Source organism: Symphalangus syndactylus, chromosome 18 (assembly GCF_028878055.3).
Source record: "Symphalangus syndactylus isolate Jambi chromosome 18, NHGRI_mSymSyn1-v2.1_pri, whole genome shotgun sequence".
NCBI classification, from domain to species: Eukaryota; Metazoa; Chordata; class Mammalia; order Primates; family Hylobatidae; genus Symphalangus; species Symphalangus syndactylus.
This window is the reverse complement of record NC_072440.2, coordinates 88,065,104-88,088,950: the sequence shown is the minus strand read 5'-3', so window position 1 is coordinate 88,088,950 and position 23,847 is coordinate 88,065,104. Positions and strand designations below refer to the sequence as shown.

General features: G+C 43.4%; 1 protein-coding gene across 4 annotated transcripts in view; it reads left to right on the top strand.

The window, feature by feature from the left end:
- The window catches only part of LOC129468325 (protein FAM228B), a 127,519-nt gene extending 104,095 nt beyond the window's left edge, over window positions 1–23,424 (top strand). For 3 of the 4 annotated variants that reach the window (XM_055253713.2, XM_055253712.2, XM_055253714.2), the window contains 7 exons: window positions 112–300; window positions 10,475–10,562; window positions 10,683–10,833; window positions 15,822–15,862; window positions 15,983–16,235; window positions 17,929–18,049; window positions 23,158–23,424. In XM_055253713.2, the coding sequence (XP_055109688.1) occupies window positions 112–300; window positions 10,475–10,562; window positions 10,683–10,833; window positions 15,822–15,862; window positions 15,983–16,235; window positions 17,929–18,049; window positions 23,158–23,322 (1,008 nt within the window). In that variant the 3' untranslated portion in view covers window positions 23,323–23,424. Of the gene's footprint in view, window positions 1–111; window positions 301–10,474; window positions 10,563–10,682; window positions 10,834–15,821; window positions 15,863–15,982; window positions 16,236–17,928; window positions 18,169–23,157 lie in introns of those variants that run through there. The other variant, XM_063623950.1, reaches the window with a different exon arrangement.
- Window positions 23,425–23,847: the final 423 nt, after the last annotated feature.

Genomic DNA, 23,847 nt, shown 5'->3' with positions numbered 1-23,847 from the left:
GTGGCTGAGAGCTTAGTAGTGAGAACAGATGTTTTTTTCCCCCTTACTCAAATGACAGTAAATGAAACATTTCTTTATAATTTATTTTCCTTGTTTGTATCACTTCACTAGAGATTGGATACGTATTTTCAGCATCTGGATACTTTTAAGGAAAGAAGAAAAGAGATGTTACATAAAAAATGGGTTGAAAATGTTGCAGAGCCTCTTCAGCAGAGAATTATGGAAAAAGTAATTTCATATAAAGGGCTTAAAATGAAACAAGAGAATGTTGAATATTATTTACAGCACAGACATAAAATGGTACTGATGTTTTATTTTTCAAATAAAGTATAATTTGAAGAGTTGGTCTAACAATTTCACTGGTTATACAAATCGTTTCCAGCTTATTTTTGTATTTAAGATGAGTTCATTGAATTGTAATACACGTACTGCATTCTTAAGCCTGAGGTTGGAGGGCATAGGAGTGTTGATTTGGAACTAAATTTATCAGGAATGATTTTATGTAGACGTTAATGGAGTTACTGTGGCTTAAACCATAAGGGCATTTACTTCACAAGAAATTAAGAGGTAGGTGGTCTCGTGGTGGGTTCTGACATCATAACAATGTCAGGTTTTTTTCCTATTCTATTCTGCTATCCTTAGTATTTTCAGTTTATCCCCATCATTCTCACATTTGCCCGATAGTTGCTTATAGCTCCAGACATTAGGTCTTCATTCAGGGCAGGAGGAAGGGGTAAGGAATGGTGCCAGGGGCCTCTTCTTTTACCCTACTCCTTTGCAGGAAGCAAAAAGAGCCCCCAGAGGCCCCTAGCCAACTTTCCCTTAGGTCTCATTGGCCAGGACTGGGTCATAAAGCAAGTCCTAGCCATAAGCAGGGCCTGGAAAGCCACTGTGGCTTTCTCATCTCTCTAGTAGGAAGAGGGCAAAGGAGAATGGTATTGCATGGCTGACTTAGCCAACCAGTAGGTATTAGGACTAACAGTTTCTATACTCTGTTCTACAGTTTGGCTTTACAAAAATTTGGTTTCTTAATTTAGAGATATTTTGATTTTGAGGTCAGGACTCTCAATTTAGGTCTCTCTATTTGCAGTACCAAATACAAATCTGTTAGCTTTAGGTGTGCACTACTGGATCTTTCTTACCCCCACATATCTAGTAGATATCTAGAGTAGTAGCTGGGTGCAGTGAGTCACCCTGTATCCCAGTACTTTGGGAGGCTGAGGTGGATGGATTGCTTGAGTCCAGGAGTTCAAGACCAGCCTGGGCAACATGGCAAAAACCCATCTGTACAAAAAAAAAAAAAAAGCCGGGTGTGGTTCTGTGTACTTGTAGTCCCAGCTACTTGGGAGGTTGAGGTGGGAGGATCACTTGAGCCTGGGAGGCGGAGGTTGCAGTGAGCCATGTCACTGCACTCCATCCTGGGTGACAGAGTGAGACCCTAGGGTAGGTTAGCTGAAATATTAGAACATTTAAGTATATTTACTGAGCACAATTTCTGAATATTAAATTATTAAATTACCTTAAATACTTTTTCCTACACACTTTTTTTTTTTTTTTTTTATATACTTTAGGTTTTAGGGTACATGTGCACAATGTGCAGGTTTGTTACATATGTATCCATGTGCCATGTTGTTTTGCTGCACCCATTAACTCGTCATTTAGCATTAGGTATATCTCCTAATGCTGTCCCTCCCCCCAACCCACAACAGTCTCCGGAGTGTGATGTTCCCCTTCTTGTGTCCATGAGTTCTCATAGTTCAATTCCCACCTATGAGTGAGAACATGCAGTGTTTGGTTTTTTGTCATTGTGATAGTTTACTGAGAATGATGTTTTCCAGTTTCATCCATGTCTCTACAAAGGCCACGAACTCATCATTTTTTATGGCTGCATAGTATTCCATGGTGTATATGTGCCACATTTTCCTAATCCAGTCTATCGTTGTTGGACATTTGGGTTGGTTCCAACTCTTTGCTATTGTGAATAGTGCCGCAATAAACATACGTGTGCATGTGTCTTTATAGCAGCATGATTTATAGTCTTTTGGGTATATACCCAGTAATGGGATGGCTGGGTCAAATGGTATTTCTAGTTCTAGATCCCTGAGGAATCGCCACACTGACTTCCACAATGGTTGAACTAGTTTACAGTCCCACCAACAGTGTAAAAGTGTTCCTATTTCTCCACATCCTCTCCAGCACCTGTTGTTTCCTGACTTTTTAATAATGGCCATTCTAACTGGTGTGAGATGGTATCTCACTGTGGTTTTGATTTGCATTTCTCTGATGGCCAGTGATGATGAGCATTTTTTCATGTGTTTTTTGGCTGCATAAATGTCTTCTTTTGAGAAGTGTCTGTTCATGTCCTTTGCCCACTTTTTGATGGGGTTGTTTGTTTTTTTCTTGTAAATTTGTTTGAGTTCATTGTAGATTCTGGATATTAGCCCTTTGTCAGATGAGTAGGTTGCAGAAATTTTCTCCCATTCTGTAGGTTGCCTGTTCACTCTGATGGTAGTTTCTTTTGCTGTGCAGAAGCTCTTTAGTTTAATTAGATCCCATTTGTCAATTTTGGCTTTTGTTGCCATTGCTTTTGGTGTTTTAGACATGAAGTCCTTGCCCACGCCTATGTCCTGAATGGTATTGCCTAGGTTTTCTTGTAGGATTTTAATGGTTTTAGGTCTAACATTTAAGTCTTTAATCTATCTTAAATTAATTTTTGTATAAGGTGTAAGGAAGGGATCCAGTTTCAGCTTTCTACATATGGCTAGCTAGTTTTCCCAGCACCATTTATTAAATAGGGAATCCTTTCCCCATTTCTTGTTTTTGTCAGGTTTGTCAAGGATCAGATAGTTGTAGATATGCGACATCATTTCTGAGGGCTCTGTTCTGTTCCATTGATCTATGTCTCTGTTGTGGTACCAGTACCATGCTGTTTTGGTTACTGTAGCCTTGTAGTATAGTTTGAAGTCAGGTAGCTTGATGCCTCCAGCTTTGTTCTTTTGGCTTAGGATTGACTTGGCGATGCGGGCTCTTTTTTGGTTCCATATGAACTTTAAAGTAGTTTTTTCCAATTCTGTGAAGAAAGTCATTGGTAGCTTGATGGGGATGGCATTGAATCTATAAATTACCTTGGGCAGTATGGCCATTTTCACGATATTGATTCTTCCAACCCATGAGCATGGAATGTTCTTCCATTTGTTTGTATCCTCTTTTATTTCATTGAGCAGTTGTTTGTAGTTCTCCTTGAAGAGGTCCTTCACATCCCTTGTAAGTTGGATTCCTAGGTATTTTATTCTCTTTGAAGCAATTGTGAATGGGAGTTCACTCATGATTTGGCTCTCTGTTTGTCTGTGATTGGTGTACAAGAATGCTTGTGATTTTTGTACATTGATTTTGTATCCTGAGACTTTGCTGAAGTTGCTAATCAGCTTAAGGAGATTTTGGGCTGAGACAGTGGGGTTTTCTAGATATAAAGTCATGTCATCTGCAAACAGGGACAATTTGACTTCCTCTTTTCCTAATTGAATACCCTTTATTTCCTTCTCCTGCCTGATTGCTCTGGCCAGAACTTCCAGCACTATGTTGAATAGGAGTGGTGAGAGAGGGCATCCCTGTCTTGTGCCAGTTTTCAAAGGGAATGCTTCCAGTTTTTGCCCATTCAGTATGATATTGGCTGTGGGTTTGTCATAGATAGCTCTTATTATTTTGAGATACATCTCATCAATACCTAATTTATTGAGAGTTTTTAGCATGAAGGGTTGTTGAATTTTGTCAAAGGCCTTTTCTGCATCTATTGAGATAATCATGTGGTTTTTGTCTTTGGTTCTGTTTATATGCTGGATTACATTTATTGATTTGCATATGTTGAACCAGCCTTGCATCCCAGGGATGAAGCCAACTTGATCATGGTGTATAAGCTTTTTGATGTGCTGCTGGATTCAGTTTGCCAGTATTTTATTGAGGATTTTTGCATCAATGTTCATCAAGGATATTGGTCTGAAATTCTCTTTTTTGGTTATGTCTCTGCCAGGTTTTGGTATCAGGATGATGCTGGCTTCATAAAATGTGTTAGGGAGGATTCCCTCTTTTTCTATCAATTGGAATAGTTTCAGAAGGAATGGTACCAGTTCCTCCTTGTACCTCTGGTAGAATTCGGCTGTGAATCCATCAGGTCCTGGACTCTTTTTGGTTGGTAAGCTATTGATTATTGCCACAATTTCAGAACCTGTTATTGGTCTATTCAGAGATTCAACTTCTTCCTGGTTTAGTCTTGGGAGGGTGTATTTGTCAAGGAATTTATCCATTTCTTCTAGATTTTCTAGTTTATTTGCATAGAGGTGTTTGTAGTATTCTCTGATGGTAGATTGTATTTCTGTGGGATCAGTGGTGATATCCCCTTTTTCATTTTTTATTGCATCTATTTGATTCTTGTCTCTTTTCTTCTTTATTAGTCTTGCTAGCGGTCTATCAATTTTGTTGATCTTTTCAAAAAACCAGCTCCCGGATTCATTAATTTTTTGAAGGATTTTTTGTGTCTCTATTTCCTTCAGTTCTGCTCTGATTTTAGTTATTTCTAGCCTTCTGCTAGCTTTTGAATGTGTTTGCTCTTGCTTTTCTAGTTCTTTTAATTGTGATGTTAGGGTGTCAATTTTGGATCTTTCCTGCTTTCTCTTGTGGGCATTTAGTGCTATAAATTTCCCTCTACACACTGCTTTGAATGTGTCCCAGAGATTCTGGTATGTTGTGTCTTTGTTCTCGTTGGTTTCAAAGAACATCTTTATTTCTGCCTTCATTTCATTATGTACCCAATAGTCATTCAGGAGCAGGTTGTTCAGTTTCCATATAGTTGAGCGGTTTTGAGTGAGTTTCTTAATCCTGAGTTCTAGTTTGATTGCACTGTGGTCTGAGAGACAGTTTGTTACAATTTCTGTTCTTTTACCTTTGCTGAGGAGTGCTTTACTTCCAACTATGTGGTCAATTTTGGAATAGGTGTGGTGTGGTGCTGAAAAAAATGTGTATTCTGTTGATTTGGGGTGGAGAGTTCTGTAGATGTCTATTAGGTCCACTTTGTGCAGAGCTGAGTTCAATTCCTGGATATCCTTGTTAACTTTCTGTCTCGTTGATCTGTCTAATGTTGACAGTGGGGTGTTAAAATCTCCCATTATTATTGTGTGGGAGTGTAAGTCCCTTTGTAGGTCACTCAGGACTTGCTTTATGAATCTGGGTGCTCCCGTGTTGGGTGCATATATATTTAGGATAGTTAGCTCTTCTTGTTGAATGGATCCCTTTACCATTATGTAATGGCCTTCTTTGTCTCTTTTGATCTTTGTTGGTTTAAAGTCTATTTTATCAGAGACTAGGATTGCAACCCCTGCCTTTTTTTGTTTTCCATTTGCTTGGTAGATCTTCCTCCATCCCTTTATTTTGAGTCTGTGTGTGTGTCTCTTCATGTGAGATGGGTTTCCTGAATACAGCACACTGATGGGTCTTGACTCCTTATCCAATTTGCCAGTCTTTGTCTTTTAATTGGAGCATTTAGCCCATTTACATTTAAAATTAATATTGTTATGTGTGAATTTGATCCTGTCATTATGATGTTAGCTGGTTATTTTGCTCATTAGTTGATGCAGTTTCTTCCTAGCCTTGATGGTCTTTACAATTTGGCATGTTTTTGCAGTGGCTGGTACCGGTTGTTCCTTTCCATGTTTAGTGCTTCCTTCAGGAGCTCTTTTAGGGCAGGCCTGGTGGTGACAAAATCACTCAGCGTTTGCTTGTCTGTAAGGTATTTTATTTCTCCTTCACTTATGAAGCTTAGTTTGGCTGGATATGAAATTCTGGGTTGAAAATTCTTTTCTTTAAGAATGTTGAATATTGGCCCCCACTCTCTTCTGGCTTGTAGAGTTTCTGCCAAGAGATCAGCTGTTAGTCTGATGGGCTTCCCTTTGTGGGTAACCCGACCTTTCTCTCTGGCTGCCCTTAACATTTTTTCCTTCATTTCAACTTTGGTGAATCTGACAATTATGTGTCTTGGAGTTGCTCTTCTCGAGGAGTATCTTTGTGGCATTCTCTGTATTTCCTGAATCTGAATGTTGGCCTGCCTTGCTAGATTGGGGAAGTTCTCCTGGATAATATCCTGCAGAGTGTTTTCCAACTTGGTTCCATTCTCCCTGTCGCTTTCAGGTACACCAATCAGACATAGGTTTGGTCTTTTCACATAGTCCCAAATTTCTTGGAGGCTTTGTTCATTTCTTTTTATTCTTTTTTCTCTAAACTTCCCTCTCACTTCATTTCATTCATTTCGTCTTCCATCAACGATACCCTTTCTTCCAGTTGATCACATCTGCTACCGAGGCTTCTGCAATCTTCGCGTAGTTCTCGATACTTGGCTTTCAGCTCCATCAGCTCCTTTAAGCCCTTCTCTCCATTGGTTATTCTAGTTATCCATTCGTCTAATTTTTTTTCAAAGTTTTTAACTTCTTTGCTATTGTTTTGAATTTCCTCCCGTAGCTTGGAGTAGTTTGATCATCTGAAGCCTTCTTCTCTCAACTCGTCAAAGTCATCCTCCATCCAGCTTTGTTCCGTTGCTGGTGAGGAACTGCGTTCCTTTGGAGGAGGAGAGGTGCTCTGCTTTTTAGAGTTTCCAGTTTTTCTGCTCTGTTTTTTCCCCATCTTTCTGGTTTTATCTACTTTTGGTCTTTGATGATGGTGATGTACAGATGGGTTTTTGGTATGGATGTCCTTTCTGTTTGTTAGTTTTCCTTCTACCAGACAGGACCCTCAGCTGCAGGTCTGTTGGAGTTTACTAGAGGTCCACTCCAGACCCTGTTTGGCTGGGTGTCAGCAGCGGTGGCTGCAGAACAGTGGATTTTCGTGAGACCACAAATTCAGCTGTCTGATAGTTCCTCTGGAAGTTTTGTCTCAGAGGAGTACCCGGCCAAGTGAGGTGTCAGTCTGTCCCTACTGGGGGGTGCCTCCCAGTTAGGCTGCTCAGGGGTGAGGGACCCACTTTAGGAGGCAGTCTGTCCGTTCTCAGATCTCCAGCTGCGTGCTGGGAGAACCACTACTCTCTTCAAAGCTGTCAGTCAGACAGGGACATTTAAGTCTGCAGAGGTTCCTGCTGAGTTTTTGTTTGTCTGTGCCCTGCCCCCAGAGGTGGAGCCTACAGAGGCAGGCAGGCCTCCATGAGCTGTGGTGGGCTCCACCCAGTTTCCTGGCTGCTTTGTTTACCTAAGCAAGCCTGGGCAATGGCGGGCGCCCCTCCCCCAGCCTCGCTGCCGCCTTGCAGTTTGAGCTCAGATTGCCGTGCTAGCAATCAGCGAGACTCCGTGGGCATAGCACCCTCTGAGCCAGGTACGGGACACAATCTCCTAGTGTGTCGTTTTCCAGGCCCGTTGGAAAAGCACAGTATTAGGGTGGGACTGACCCAATTTTCCAGGTGCCGTCTGTTACCCCTTTCTTTGACTAGGAAAGGGAACTCCCTGACCTCTTGTGCTTCCCGAGTGAGGCAATGCCTCACCCTGCTTCGGCTTGTGCACAGTGCGCTTCACTGACTGTCCTGCACCCACTGATTGGCACTCCCTAGTGAGATGAAACCGGTACCTCAAACAGAAATGCAGAAATCACCCATCTTCTGTGTCGCTCAGGCTGGGAGCTGTAGACTGGAGCTGTTCCTATTGGCCATCTTGGCTCCACCTCTCCTACACACTCTTAAGGGGCAGAGCTCAAGATTGAATCCAGATCTCCAAAGTGCAAAATCTTGTATTTGTGTCCAGAAATGTGATTTCATGGGTATAGGGAGGAATTTCTTAGAAATGGCATGTGTTGAAGTCCAAGTAATTTTAAATGTCAGTAAAGTCATTGTGAATCAACCATATGAGCTGGGTTCCAAGAAAACATACAGCTCTCAGGCAAGAGAGGCTGTGCTTAGAGTGGGAAGCATTAGAGTCTTGGTCTATCCTGTCCTTAACCTGTCATTCCTGATGTCACACTGTTGAAGGGACACTCATTAGTTGCAAAACCTTTAGAAAAGAGTTGAGTCTTGACACCACTTTATAGGAAGAAAACTGGAAAGAGGTGGGGTATTTGGCCTAAGGAAAAGATGACACGAGGGGGAATGAACCTTTTAAGTATTTTAAAGGCAGACATGAGCCGATGAATTAGATGTGTAGAACTAGTGTCTGTACCCGCAAGTTACAAGGCAGATTTAAACTCAACCTGAGGACAGAGTTTCTTGAGGTTAAAATTACCAAAAAAAGTACCTGTCTCATGGAGCAGAAAGTTCTGAAAGGCCCATGGATGACTTCAGACTAAAGCTAGATGATTACTTCTCCCAGAAGGTGGTGGAGTCTCATTGCAGTCTAAACTACTTCAGCAGTTTCTTCCAACCCTTTGAAGCTATGCTTTTATATAAAAATGAAATGCAGTATTTGGCTTTTATAATATGAATCTTGCAAAACAGTTTGTATCTAGTGATTTTTCCCTTAAGTATATTTTATATCTGAAGGAAATTATATGTGAAGACCATTATAATCCTGAAGTATACAATCCCTTTTTAAATTTTTTTAAATTTTTCTTTGAGACAGAGTTTCACTCTTGTTGCCCAGGCTGGAGTACAATGGTGTGATCTTGGCTCACTGCGACTTCTGCCTCTGGGGTTCAAGCAGTTCTCCTGCCTCAGCCTGCCAAGTAGCTGGGATTACAGGCATGCGCCACCACGCCTGGCTAATTGTTTGTACTTTTAGTAAAGATGGGGTTTCGCCATGTTGGTCAGGCTGGTCTTGAGCTCCTGACCTCAGGTGATTTACCTGCCTTGGCTTCCCAAAGTGCTGGGATCACAGGTGTGAGCCACTGTGCCTGGCCTACGATCATTTTATATGAAGAAAAAGAAACCAAATTATGGAAAGGTAGAGCAGGTTTCTTTGGTTTTTTATTCTTAAGAGCTCTGGAGTGGGGAAAAACCTGGTCATTTTAGAAGTCTTGTAGTTATTCTCTATTCATTAAAAAAAAACTACAAAAGCATTTCCTTTGAGTTTTAGAATAGGAACTCAAAGTAATTTAGACTCCTGTGGAATTTACACTGTGCACAAGGCATGGATACGCGTGATCATTTGTTCATTCATTTACTCACATTCAGCAGACTTGAAGCACAAGAAGGAGAGAGAGAGGCGTGGACAGCTTGTGCAGTGGAGTGTGGCGAGTGTCACAGAAGTCAGCACAGGGATTATGGGACGTGGGAGGGAACACTCCTTTCTACTGGAGATACAGGAATTATGTCAGCACAGGCTGCCCGGGAGAGCTAATACTTGAGGTTGTAATGAGTTCTCAGATTTTTAAACTGCCAATACAGGAGTTAAAGTGGAGAAATGTAGGTTTCAGTTTTTCGCTCCCATGCAGCAGAAGTAGCCACCTGATATGACTATTAATTTTTTAAAAAATATGTATGGCTCTGAAGATGGAAGTGGTTTCTTTTGCTTCTCCCAGAAAACCAAGCCAGGTCAGTCATATGAAGATTAATAGATTCTTCTGGTTCTGGGTAGAATGTCGTCATCTGGGGTGCTGGAGGCAGTACATGTTATGCTGCCTGGTTTATTCAGTAATTGTTTACCTAGCACTTCAGTCCAGCACTGGGATGAGTGCTGTGGGGGAAATGGAGGGGAAAAATAGTCCCTCTGTCTAAGGCTTATCAGGAGTGGGAAGAAAAAATACTTCTGTATGTCCCTACCCTTTGACACAAACTCATTGCTCTGGTCACCTGACCCTCTGTTCTCACAGGCCCTTACAGATCAATTGTCAGCTTCCCCAGGAGGCATGCGTCCTCCCAGGCTAGGTTAGGAGCACTGCCCCTGCTCCTACAGGATCCTGAGCCAGCCCCTCTCAGGACTAGATTGTCACTGTGGGTGACTAGGCTGTCCTAGACCAGGAGATGCTTGAAGACAGGATCTAACCTGGATGTGGCACACAATGGCAACACAAATATTTACTGGCTGATGCAATGACACAGAGCGCTTAACGGAAGTGCGTCTCTTCTATCTGGGCGGCCCTCCGTCCCTCCCTTCCCTCCCTCCCTCAGTTCAGCCATTTAAGGCTCTGTGCGACATCCTCATCTGAGGTGTAGATTGGCACATTCTGGGGCCTTTCTTCTCAGCTGCTTTGGTATACAGTAAGGGCATACTTGAATGCTTAGGTCAGATTTTATTTACTTAAATTTCAACTTTTAGATTCGGGGGTACACATATAGGTTTGTTACATGGGTATATTGGGGTGCGAGGTTGGGGTGCTGAGGTTGGGGTGCGATTGAATCTGTCACCCTGGTAGTAAGCAGAGTCCCGAATAGGTCGTTTTTCAACCCTCGCCCCCTCCTGCCCTTCCCACTCTTGTGGTCCTCAGGGTCTGTTGTTCCCATCTTTATGTGGGACACATTTTAAAAGCTTAATACAGACTGCACTCTGGTACTCAAAGAGTCTCATTTCTCTTGTAGGTTACAGTCCCACCATTTGTTGATCCTCTGTTTCAAAGACAGCAAGAGGTGGATGAAGAGAAGAGAACTGGTCTTCAATGTGAGACAGGTGCTTTGTGATCACTGGGCCTCTTTTTTGAGACTGCTAATTGTCCAGTGATTTCTCACTCCTTGAAGAGCAACTGGAGTTCTTGAAGAGTGCTGATTTTGATTTTTTATCTTCCTGTAGGAAAACGACATTCCATAAAGGAACTTAAAGAAATAGAGAAGGCCAGGCTGCATGCCAGCTCGCCCTACTTCACTTTCACTTCACACCGTGTGATTCCAAAAGAGTGGCATAAAGCCTCTGCAAGAGCCAGGAGTAAAACTTACAAATACAGGTACAGAGGAGCAGAACAAACAAATATTTGTTTAACTTGCAACTTACTTTATTTCCTACTGAAGCTCTTGTAACTAGTCACACTTTTGTCTTTTAGTAGTTTATAGTTTTATTATTACTATCATCACCTTTGTATTATGAAATATATGTAGAGGACAGAATAAAACATAAACAGCTTACTGAGTCCCCGAGTCAGTCCTGTGGAATCACCAGCCATTTCAAGAAAGGGAACCTGCCCCCTCCCGAGACAGTCTCTTCCCTGCCCCAGAGCTCCCTTCACTTTATAAGTGTTCACCTCCTTGCTCTCCCTGTGGTGTTATCAACTAACTTTGTATCCTTAAACAATATAGTTTATCTTGCGTATTTTTGAATTTCATACAAACAGAACCTGAAAGCATTTATTCTTTTATGACTGACTCTTTAAAAAATATCTTTATTAAGATGTAGTTTACAGGCCGGGCACGGTGGCTCACACCTGTAATCCCAGCACTTTGGGAGGCTGAGGGGGGCTGACCACCTGAGGTCAGGAGTTTGAGACTAGCCTGGCCAACATGGTGAAACCGCATCTCTACTAAAAATACAAAAATTAGCTGGGCATCATGGCAGATGCCTATAATCCCAGCTACTCTGGAGACTGAGGCAGGAGAATCGCTTGAACTCGGGAGGCAGAAGTTGCCGTGAGTCGAGATCACGCCACTGCACTCCAGCCTGGGCAACAGAGTGAGACACTGTCAAAGAAAAAAAAAAGATACAGCTTACATACCATGAAAGTAACCTGTGGGGGTTTGTACATGTACAGTTCATTGTGTGACTGCTTTTGCTCACCATTATGTTTTTCAGATTCCTTTCTGTTGCATATAGCTCCAGTGTGTTAACTTCTGTTTTCTGATTGTATTCCATTGTATTTGACTATGCCATCATTTAAGCAATCCACTGTTGTGGACATTTGAGTTGTTTCCACATTTTGGCTATTATGAACAATCCAGTTTGGTGTTTTGGTTCCCACAATCCACATTTATTATTTATTTATTTATTTATTTATTTTTGAGTCGGAGTCTTGCTCTGTCATCCAGGCTGGAATGCAGTGGCGCAATCTCTTAATTTTGATATAATCAAATCTATTTTTCTTTTCCTTTATAACTAGTGCTTTTTATACATTATTTTAAAATGTCTTTTCCAAAAGCTGTATAGCCTTTTTTTTTTTTTTTTTTTTTTTTTTTTTTTTTGAGATGGAGTCTCACTCTATCACCAGGCTGGAGTACAGTGGCACAATCTCGGCTCACTACAACCTCTGCCTCCTGGGTTCAAGTGATTCTCCTTCCTCAGCCTCCTGAGTAGCTGGGACTACAGGCGTGTGCCACCACACCCAGCTGATTTTTGTATCTTTAGTAGAGATGGCGTTTCACCATGTTGGCCAGGATGGTCTTGATCTCTTGACCTCATGATCCGCCCACCTTGGCCTCCCAAAGTGCTGGGATTACAGGTGTGAGCCACCGTGCCTGGCCTGCTTTTATAGTTTTGCTTTTCAAATTTAGGCTTATCATCCAGTTAGAATTGCTTTTTGTATATATTTTATGTGGGGCCCAATCGAATTTTTTCCCTTTGATGATACCCATTTTCCTCAGTACCATTTATTGAAAATATCATTTCCCTGCTGTTCTGCAGTGTGGACTTTCATACAAATTCAGTGCTGTTATGTATACTTAATTTCCAGGTTCTCCATCCTAGCCTATTTGTTTACTATAGCTTTCTTTTTTTTTTTTTTTTTTTTTTTTGAGACGGAGTCTCGCTTTGTCGCCCAGGCTGGAGTGCAGTGGCGCAATCTCGGCTCACTGCAAGCTCCGCCTCCCTGGTTCACGCCATTCTCCTGCCTCAGCCTCTCCAAGTAGCTGGGACTACAGGCACCCGCCACCACGCCCGGCTAATTTTTTGTATTTTTAGTAGAGACAGGGTTTCACCGTGGTCTCGATCTCCTGACCTCGTGATCCACCCGCCTCGGCCTCCCAAAGTGCTAGGATTACAAGTGTGAGCCACCGCGCCCGGCCTACTATAGCTTTTTAATGAGTTTTGATACCTGATAGAACAAATACACCAATATATTTTATAATTAGCTCAAGTTTCATGTAGACATACACACATACAAACAAATCCCCAAACAAACAAAAAGTAATGGCAAAAACCACGATTACTTTTGCACCAACCTAATACTTGGGATTTTGATTGGGATTGCACTGAATCTGTAGATCAATTTGGGGAGCATTGACATCTTTACAATTTTGAGTTCTCTAATCCATGAACATGGTATATATCTCTCCATTAGTGTGGGTCTTATTTTATGTAAAGGAGTGGCTCTTAAATTGATTAAGAAGCTGGCAATGTTTGGAGACATTTCTGGTTGTCAGGGGCATGGGGTTCTACAGGCATCTACTGGACATAGAGCAGGGATGTGGCCAAATATCCTACAACAAAGAATTACTCAGCCCCAAATGTCAGTAAGTACTGTGGATAAGAAAGCATGTCTAAAGGTCTTGTAGATCTTTGTTTAGATTTATTCCTACTTATTCTTATTTTATTATTATATATAATTTCATTTTCTAGGTAATTGTAATATATAGAAATAAAAATGATTTCATATATTGAATTTGTATTTGGCAACCTTGCTAAACTTTATTATGAATTCTGATATTTCATCTATAGAGTCTTTTGGATTTTCTATGTACACAATATTCTTTTTATTTTTTTGAGATGGAGTCTTGCTCTGTCACCCAGGCTGGAGTGCAATGGCATCATCTTGGCTCACTACAACCTCTGCCTCAACCTCCTGAGTAGCTGGGATTATAGGTGTGCACCACCACACCCGGCTAATTTTTGTATTTTTAGTAGAGATGAGGTTTCACCATGTTGGCCAGGCTGGTCTCGAACTCCTGACCTCAGGTGATCCACCTGCTTTGGCCTCCCAAAGTACTGGGATTACAGGTGTAAGCCACTGTGCCCAGCCCACAATATTATCTTCTAATAAAGAGAATTTTATTTGTTTTCCATTCCTTATACCTTTTATTTGTTTTCCTTACCTTACAGTACCAGTTAAGATCTCTGGCACAAAGTTGAAGTGGTGAAAATTGGCTTCCTTGTGTTATTCTTAAACTCAAAGGGAAAGCTTTTGGTGTTTTTTGCATTTTACATTATTTTTAAATTTCCATTAGTAAGTTAAGGAAGTTCATTTTCTTAGTTTGCTATCAGTTTTTTTTTAGATAATAGATTTTGACATATATTAATTTTTATGCATTTATTGATATTTATTTTTTTCTCCTTTGTTAATGTGGCCATTTTTATTTTATTTTATTTTTTGAGACGTAGTCTTGCTCTGTTACCCAGGCTGGAGTGCAATGGCACGATCTCGGCTCACTGCACCCTCTGCCTCTCAGGTTCAAGTGATTCTCCTGCCTCAGCCTCCTGAGTAGCTGGGATTATAGGCGCCTGCCACCACACCTGGCTAATTTTTATATTTTTAGTAGAGAAGGGGTTTCACATTGGTCAGGCTGGTCTCAAACTCCTGACCTCATGTGATCCACTCACCTTGGCTTCCCAGAGTACTGGGACTTACAGACGTGAGCCTGTGTGCCCTGCCTGTGGAAAATTACACTGACTCATTTTTAAAATATTTTATTACAAACATTTTCAAATGCACTGAATGTAGAGAGTGCAACACATTCCTATGTACCTATCACCCAGGTTCAGCAGCCATCGACATTTTGCCTTTCTCTCTCTCTCTCTCTCTCTCTCTCACTTTACCCCACTTTCCCTTTTGTGCTCACACTTTTGTGGGAAAATTCTAGGTCTCATGTCACGTCATTTATACCGTACCATGTACCTCACGACAAATAACACAGAAATATTGTTTACAGTTTTCATAAATGTGCATCTTCTCATGGAAAATCTGTTTGCTTTAAGACATCTTTATTTCCTTCCTTTTTTCAACTTAATCAACTTTATTTTTCATAACAAATTTTATGTTCACAGCAGACTTGAGTGGAAAGTACCTAGAGAGTTCTTGTACACCTACTGTCCCCCAACAAACACAACCTCCCCCACTGTTGACATCCTGCACCACAGTGGCACAAACTACATTGACATTATCACCCAAAGTTCATAGTTTACATTAGGGTTCACTCTTGGTGTTGTACATTCTATGTGTTTTGACAAATGTACAATGACATGTATCCATCATTCTGTTCCAGTGTCACACAGAATAGTTTCACTGTCCTAAAAATCATCTCTGCCCATTCATCTCTCCTCTCCACTAACCCTTAGCAACCAGTGATTTTTTTTTTTAAACTATATCCATTGTTTTGCCTTTTACAGAATGTCATATGGTTGGAATCATACAACATTTAGCCTTTTCAGACTTCACCTACATTCTTAAAGGATGTTTTCAGGATTAAGAATGTTAGGTTGGCAGTTATTTTCTTTCAACATATATCTTGTTGTCTTTTACTCTTTCAATTGAGAAGTCACTTGCTAGTCTTACTGTTGTTCCTTTGAAGGTAATCTGTCTTTTCCCCGGATGCTTTTATGATTTTCTCATTGTCTTTGATTTTTTGTAGTTTTACGTGATGTTTCTAGATGTGGATTTCTTTTCATTTATCCTACTTGTAATTCATGGGTCTTCTTGAATCTGTAGGTTAATGTCTTTAGTTAGTTCTAGAAAGTTTTCAGTTATTTTCTCTTTGTTACCTCTGCCATATTCTCCTCTCCTCTCTTTTGGGTACTCTAGTTAAACATATTTTAGGTTTTCTCACTGATCCCCTCTCTGTCTCTTATCATTTTTGTATATTTTCTATCCTTTTTGTTTTTCCATGTTTGGTTCCAGATATTTTATTATCTCTTTTGTTGTGTCTGTTTGTTGTTAAACCCATCCTTTGAATTACTATTTTCAGTTATTTTATAGATCTAGAATTTCTATTTGATTTTTTTAATTTTTATTTTTAGAGCTGGCATACATGTGAAGATTGTGCAGGTTTGTTACACAGGTAAATGTTCGCCTAGGTGATCAACCCATCATCTAAGTATTAAGCCCAGCATGCATTAGCTATTTTTCCTAATGCTCTCCCTTCCCCCTCCCCACCCCTCCTTGATTCTTTTTCAAATAGGTTTTGGGGAATGCTGTCTGTACTCGGGGCCTGGAGAGTTTCTGTCCTCCATTGAGAAACCAAGTGCATTGCTTGACTTGCCTCTTAGTGGGAGGGTAATGTTGAGAACAAGGTTAAATACTCTCCTGCCAGGACATCAACCAGACCCAAAGAGAAAAAATCCACCAGAGATGCTAGAAGCACAGAGAAATCAGTCTCTACCTTGGTACTTAATATTGGTGACCTGGTACTTGAAATGCTCCCACAGAGGAAGGTAAGAGTTGGAGATTGTCAACTCATTCCTGAAGGCTCTCCCCTCTCTGGAATTCTTTTTAAAGCTGTCCAGTGATTTTAAAATTCTTAATTTTGGTAGTAAATTTTCTGCTTTTTCTTCTCTATTTCAGCAGGACTTTTAGCCTGTGTAGACTTCTACACAAACATGAAACTCTGTTATACTCTCTCAATATTTCGTTTTCATTCCCCATCCTGAGTTTTGTTGGAATAAACAGAGCTACTTTGTTTATGCTTCCCCTAGTGATTTGGAAGTTTTATGTATTATTTCTGGTTTTATGGTTCCTTTATCATTTTAACAAACATTTTTATTTAAACACCAGTAAGTACACAATCCCCCCACCCCCACAACAAGACAAAGGCTTCTTGTCTCTCCTCTGGCTCCTCTGCTGGTATTCTTCCTTCAGGCTGGTCTCCTCCAATCCATTTTCTGCCCAGCAGCCAGAGTGGTCTTTTTAAAGTGATCAGCACTCCTCCACTGGAAACCCTTCAGTGCCATTCCCCTTACGACAAAGCCCAGGCCCTCAACATGGCACATGAGGCACCATCTGGGCCCTACCACCCTTTCCGGCCTCATCCCAGAAGTCCCATCGACTTAAAGAAAAGGAAGATTGATTAACCACGAAAACCTCTGGGTCAAGTCAGCACATTCATAACTCCCTGACCTGCCAGGCTGTTGCCTGCCTTTGCTCCCTCTGTCTGTCACTGGCCATTCCAGTGCAGGCAAGAGGGCAGTTATCACAGGGATACAGAATTCTCCAGCCCCTTGCTGGCCCTTTCCTCCATCAGCAAGCCCCTTGAGAGCAGGGACTGTGTCTTACTATCTTGGTGGTCCCAGCACTTAGCTGGAGCATAGTAGATCATGAATAAGTGGTTGTTGAATGAATTAATGGAGGAAGAAAAGATAAGGCTTATTTCCCTCAATAGGGCTAGGCTTCCTGGGGCAGAAATGGTGGCAGCCCTGGTGAAATTCCTCCGGGAGGACACACCCAGAGGATGCCTCGTGTGGCTATTTGATGAAGTAAGAAAAGGACTTGAGAGCACGTGGCGAGGTGAGGCAGAGACAGTTTGATGACAAAAGCCAGAATCCTCAAAGGAAAGGCGGGAGAGGGGCTCAATATGTTAGCACTGGTATGTCACGGAAGCCAAGCCAGGAAGGGAGCCAGGCTGCTCGGGGGACCGACCGGGAGGCTGGAGCCAGGCGCTTAGAGGACTGACCGGGAGGCCGGTCCCTGCCTCTGTGGGGCTATGTGGCACTCACCATCACTTCTCTTCGTGAACCTGCTCTGTTTCTCTTTCTTTGGACATGGGCTTTCTGTGCTTTCCTGTGAGCGCTGGCAAGTGGAGGCGCCGTCCTGCCTGACTTTCTGTTTTGAGCGCTCAGAGGCTGCCTGGAAGCCCCTTTGTCCCAACTACAGCCATAGGGATTGAAGCTCTGGACCTGGTGCCTCAGCCATGGCTGGGGAAGGGTCCCCAAGTCACCACCTCCCTAGGAATTGGGCCAGCAGAGGTACGGACAGGGCAGGCAGATTGAGGGGCAGCCACCAGTGGTGGCTGGTGAGTCGTTCCTTCTCAAAAGTGATGATTGAGTTCATTACATTAATCTTCAGAAACTATTTGATGGTACAATTCCATCTGTGCTGAATCGAGACAATTTTTTCTGCTTTTCTTCACAGTCCTGAAAAGTTCATCTGTGCAGACAAGAAACAGAAAATAAAAGAGAAAAAGACGACCGACCTAAGTCAGGCTGCGTTTGAAAGGCAGTTCCTTTCCTCAAAGCTCAGCCGGAAGAACAAGGTGGGTGAAAGGAAGGGTCTGGTGAGCAGAGGCCTGGGGCGGGGCTGGCATGCAGAGCTTTGCAGCCCCCGTGAGCAGCACATACTGGTCCCAGAATGAGCCACCGCCACAGCCCTCCCTGTCAGACAGGCACCCAAGGGCGGAGGAGGCATGGCCCAAGAAGAAAGGCGTGAAGAGGAGGGAGAAATGGCGGGTGGCCTCACACTCAGCACTGCAGCTCTGACAGGGACCCTCGGGCGGGGAAGCCTTGCATGAAGAAACTCAGACAAGTGGTAAATGTGGGACCTGGACCCCACTTTCCAGAGACAGATCCTGTCCTTCCGAGGTGAGGGCCAACCTGGCCACAGGGGCTTTTCCTCCTGAGATTTCTTCAGTGCCTTTGCCTGGGCCTTTGCCCTTCTGCCACTTTCCTGCCATTTTCCACTTACTCCATCCAAACTGCACCAAAAATGGTGTTCTCCTTAGTCCACACACAACAGGTGGGAAGTTTTTAAAATGAAATTTATACCAAAAAATTAGGGCAAGATGAGATTTTTTGATATTTAAAAGGTATTTTTATATGTAGGAATTTTCTGAGTACAGATTTCGTATCTGGAGCTCATGGTTCATTTGACACAGTTTTCAGCTCCTGGTCTATTTCCCCTTTCATTCTCTTTGCCACGCCTTGTACCCTGAGGCCTGAGGCACAGGACCCTCCCAGGGAAGGCCTAGGGGGCTTGGTGGGCCACCGCTCAGCTCAGGACCTGACAGCATCACTCCCGCCCCTCACCACCACACACACAGGATGGGGGACTGCTGCTGCTTTCCAGCCTGCGAGCCTGGATAGGTATTTTGCGACCCAGCTCCTGCTCAGTCCCATCGCTGTCCCCAGTCTCTCCAGGGAGTAAGGGATTCTCCGTCTGCAGTAAGTTACCTGTGACTCTTCAGCAGTTTCCTCTGAGCATAATTATATCTGAGAGCACAGGGAGCTCCTTGTTCTGTATATTTTTCAAATGTTCAAGATGTACAACGTGATGATTTGCTATAGGTATTCATTGTGAAATGTTTGCCACAGTCAAGCTTGTTGACATACCTACCAGCTCACATTTACTGTTTTCGTGTGTGTGGTGAGAATACTCATGATCTACTATCTGAGCAAATTGCAAGTATATGTTTATTAGTAACTGTAGCATCTGTGTTGTCCATTAGGCCTCTAGAACCTACTGTTACTCGTGGAGGGTCTTCACTATGAGTTGTCCAGGTCCTTGACATTTTGAACAAAGAATTGGCCAAAATGCACAGAGTAGCAGGGGAATGAAACGCGGGAGCGAAGCAGCGAAAGCAGGGATTTATTCAAGACAGAAAGCTCTGCGGGGTGGGAGCGGGCCCAGCAAGGGCTCAAGGATGTTAAGTTCCCTGTTTGAGGTTCTCATCTGCTACCCCTTATCTGGATGAAGGATTTGGTTCCTGGCTAATTAAAGGCTGAGGTGAATTGGCGCTCTATGCAGATGAAGGGATGGTCCCTGTGCTGGCTGCGGCTAATCCAGGGCACTCTCCCTTTCCATCTGAGACGTTGTAGGGAGAGTAGCCTTTGATCTTTTGCTGCTTGGCTTGGGGAGATGGGGTTTTCCTTTTGGTCCTGCTTTCAGAAGTGTGTATTAATTGGCCTCAGGTTCCCTGCCCCCAGACCCAGGTGTTTTCCTTTTGATCCAGCTTGGGAAGGCAGCTCGAATTGGCCTTGGATTTCCTGCGCCCAGACCTTGCTGTTTTCTCAGACCTTGCTGTTGTCCCTGTCTCCAGACCCTGTTCTCCTGCCTCAATAGTTACCACGGAAAGTTTGTACCCTTTGACCAACACCTGTCATCTCACTGCCCCCATGCCCTGACTCTGGTAACTACCCTTCTACTCTCGATGGGTTCGACATCTTTAGATACCACATATTGTTACAGGAAAGGGGTCCTGATCCAGACCTCAAGAGAGGTTTGTTGGATCTCAAGCAAGAAGGAATTCAAGGCCAGTCCACAGTGCAAAGTGAAAGCAACTTTAATGAGAAAGGAATGAAAGAACGGCTACATAGAGCAACCCCGAGGGCTGCTGGTTGCCCATTTTGTGGTTATTTCTTGATGATATGCTAAATAAGGGGTGGATTATTCTTGCCTCCCCTTTTAGACCATATAGGGTAACTTTCTGACCTTGCCATGGCATCTATAAACTGTCATGGCACTGGTGGGAGTGTAGCAGTGAGGACGACAAGAGGTCACTGTCGTCACCATCTTGGTTTTGGTGGGTTTTGACTGGCTCTTTTTTATTAGCCTGTTTTATCAGCAAGGTCTTTATGACCTGTATTTTGTGCTGACCTCCTATCTCATCCTTCACCGTCTGGGAATGCAGCCCAGTAGGCTTCAGCCTTATTTTACCCAGCTCCTATTTAAGATGGAGTTGCCCTGGTTCACACACCTCTGACAATATGAGATCAGGCAGTATTTGTCTTTCTGTGCCTGGCTTCTTTCACTTAGCATGACATCCTCCATGTTCACCTATGTTGTTGCAAATGACAGGACTTCCTTCTCTTCTCAGGTGGGTTAATGGTCCATGGTATGCTTACCATATGCATTTTCTTTACCAGTTCATGTCAGCAGACACTGAGGTTGTTCCCATTTCTTGGCTATTGTGAATAATGCTGCAATGAACACGGGAGTGTAGATACCCTTTCAAGTTAGTGATTTTATTTCCTTTGAATATATGTATATACATCTGGAAGTGGGATTGCTGAACTGTATGGTCATTCTATTTTTAGTTTTTTTTGGAAACCTCCATGCTGCTTTCCGTAATGGCTGTAGTAATCTACATTCCACCAACAGTGTACAAGGGTCCTGTTATATATAAAGTTTCAGTGCCACAAAAGAAATACCACTTGAATATAAGATTTTCTTTTTAATTCTCAGCAAGGCAAGGTACTTCTAGTTATTATTGTTGACCAGCTAAAATTGGTAATGGCTATCTAAATTTACTGTCCCCATTGTACTCTTTGAGATGGAATCTCACTCTGTCACCCAGGCTGGAGTGCAGTGGCTGATCTCGGCTCACTGCAAGTTCCGTCTCCCAGGTTCACACCATTCTCCTGCCTCAGCCTCCCAAGTAGCTGGGATTACAGGTGCCTGCCACCACGCCTGGCTAATTTTTTTTATTTTTAGTAGAAACGAGGTTTCACCATGTTAGCCAGGATGGTCTCAATTTCCTGACCTCATGATCCGCCTGCCTTGGCCTCCCAAAGTGCTGGGATTACAGGTGTGAGCCATCGCGCCCGGCCCCAAGGCAAGGTACTTCTAAATAGAAGGGTGCGCCCTTACAGATGGAGCAATGGTGGGTGCACACTTGGACAAGGGAGGAGAAAGGTTCTTATCCCTGACGCACGTGGCCCCTGCTGCTGTGTCATTCCCCTATTGGCTAGGGTTAGACCGCACAGGCTAAACTAATTCCAATTGGCGAATTTAATGAGAGTGATGGGTTGAGTGCTTTGGCGGGAGTCAGGGCAGAGCAGGTAGCAGGTAATTGGAATGAGTTAGGGTGGAGCAGGTGATCAGAATGAGTCAGGGTGGAGCAGGTAATGGAAAAAGGTTGCTTTACGAGGAAGTTTCAAAGTAGAAGCCAAAGAATTGAACATACTGACATATCCTTTGAAAATAAATGTAGAACTTTTGCTGGGTGCGGTGGCTCACGCTTGTAATCCCAGCACTTTGGGAGGCGGAGGCGGAGGCGGGCGGATCACGAGGTCAGGAGATCGAGACCACGGTGAAACCCCGTCTCTACTTAAAAAAATTAAAAAAATTAGCCGGGTGTGGTGGCGGGCACCTGTAGTCCCAGCTACTTGGAGAGGCTGAGGCAGGAGAATGGCATGAACCCGGGAGGCGGAGCTTGCAGTGAGCCGAGATTGCGCCACTGCACTCCAGCCTGGGTGACAGAGCGAGACTCCGTCTCAAAAACAAAAAAAAAGAAAAGAAATGTAGAACTTTCATCTAACAGTCCCACACAAGGGAACACTTCTTATCTTTTGACTTTTTCATAATAGCCAACCTAACAGGTGTGAGGTGACATCTCATTGTGGTTTTGATTTGCATTTCCTTGATGATTAGTGACATTGAGCACCTTTTTATATACCTGTTGACCATTTGTATATTTTTTGGGGGGCGGGAAGGAGGCTTTGGAAAAATCTCTGTTGAGGCTCTGTCCCCATTTTTAAATTGGGTTACTCACTTTTTTGCTATTGATGTGAATGAGTTCCTTATATATTTTGGATATTAACCCTTTATTTGATACATGGTTTGGAAATATTTTCTCCTTTTCTGTAGGTTGCCTTTTTGTTTTGTTTGCTGTGCAGAAGCTTTTTAGTTTGATATAGTCCCACTTGTTTATATCAGATCTTAATGTGACTGTGGTCAGTTCTACCCTTAATGGTTGGGTGGGCTATACTAGTAGACCCAAGTGGACTGAGGTTTAAATGCAGTAGCAGTTAAGTTTTGCTTGTGTCCTGGCACTGTCCCAGTGGGTCAGCAGGCTGTCCTTCTCCGTGCGGTCTTTCGGGTCCTGTCTCATGGGCCTGTGTCATCTTCAGCACCTGGCTTCCGAGGTTGCCCTAGGAACTCATTCCTGTCAACCTGTAAAGGGAAGAGATCGTGGATGAGTTCTTCCTGGGAGTCAGGTGTATGTGGGCTGGGCTGGAGGTGGCATGTCATTTCCTCTGATGTTCCCTGGGCTAGGACCCAGTTCCATGTCTGTCCCTAACTGTAGGGTGAAGGGGCATGGAGAAAAGTATTCCGTGGCTGGTCTGCCCACAATGGCAGGAGAGCATTTTGTGGACAGCTGGTCATCTCTGCTGTACATACCACAAAAAGATTAGTTATTTGTGGAGTTCAAAGATACAGACAGCCTTGTCTGAGAGTTGGCAGGAACCAGACAGAGTGAGAGAGAGAGAGGTAAAGCAAGAGGGCCGGCTGGAAACCTGCCTGAAACAGCAGGTCTCAGCTCCAGCAGGAGGGCTGAGTGTGGGGCAGAATCAGCGGGGGTCCTCCCTGCACCTGTAAGCCCCGCATCCCTGCACCACACACTTAGCCCTTCTCTTCTGTCACTAGGTTTTAGGAAGCAGACAGCAGAGACCCCACTCCTGGGCTGCTGGGGACAGCCAACAGCACAGGGGTCCCCAGCCTGTGGGAAGAAGAGTGATGACAGCTGAGGTCCTGGGGCAGCACCTGGCCTCCCTGCAGAAGGTGGCCAGGCAGGGCCACCCTTGGTACTGAAGCTTTGTGGACTTGACTTGGCAGTGTCTGTACAACAGTTAAAATACTCCAAGTATACTTTCTTTTTCCAGAAGTGGAAATAAATTGCAAGAAATACCCAAATCACAGGAGTTCTTATTTATTGAGCTCCTGTTGTGAACCAGGAACCCTGTGAGATACTTTGTTCACTGAAAAGTTTTCGCAGTAAGATACTATTATCCTCTCCCAACACACAACGCTCTGAGGCTTGGTGAGCTGCTCAGAGGTGGCAGTCCCCTAGCTCAGAGGTGGCAGTGTTCTCTCATGCCAGTCCCTCAGGTGCCACACAGCACGTTTATCCCCTCCTCACATGCACTCAGACTTGGTCATCAAATTACTCACAATTTGGGTTGCCTTTTAAGAGAGCGGAGTGCCCCTCGCCGGCCATGGCACCTGCTCCTGAAGAGCACTGGAGGGACCTGCTGAGGGGGGTTCTCAGCACAGGGGAGATGTCTGGGCACATGAGGCACATATGCCAGGTCCTGCTGGGGTGGAGGTACATAGACT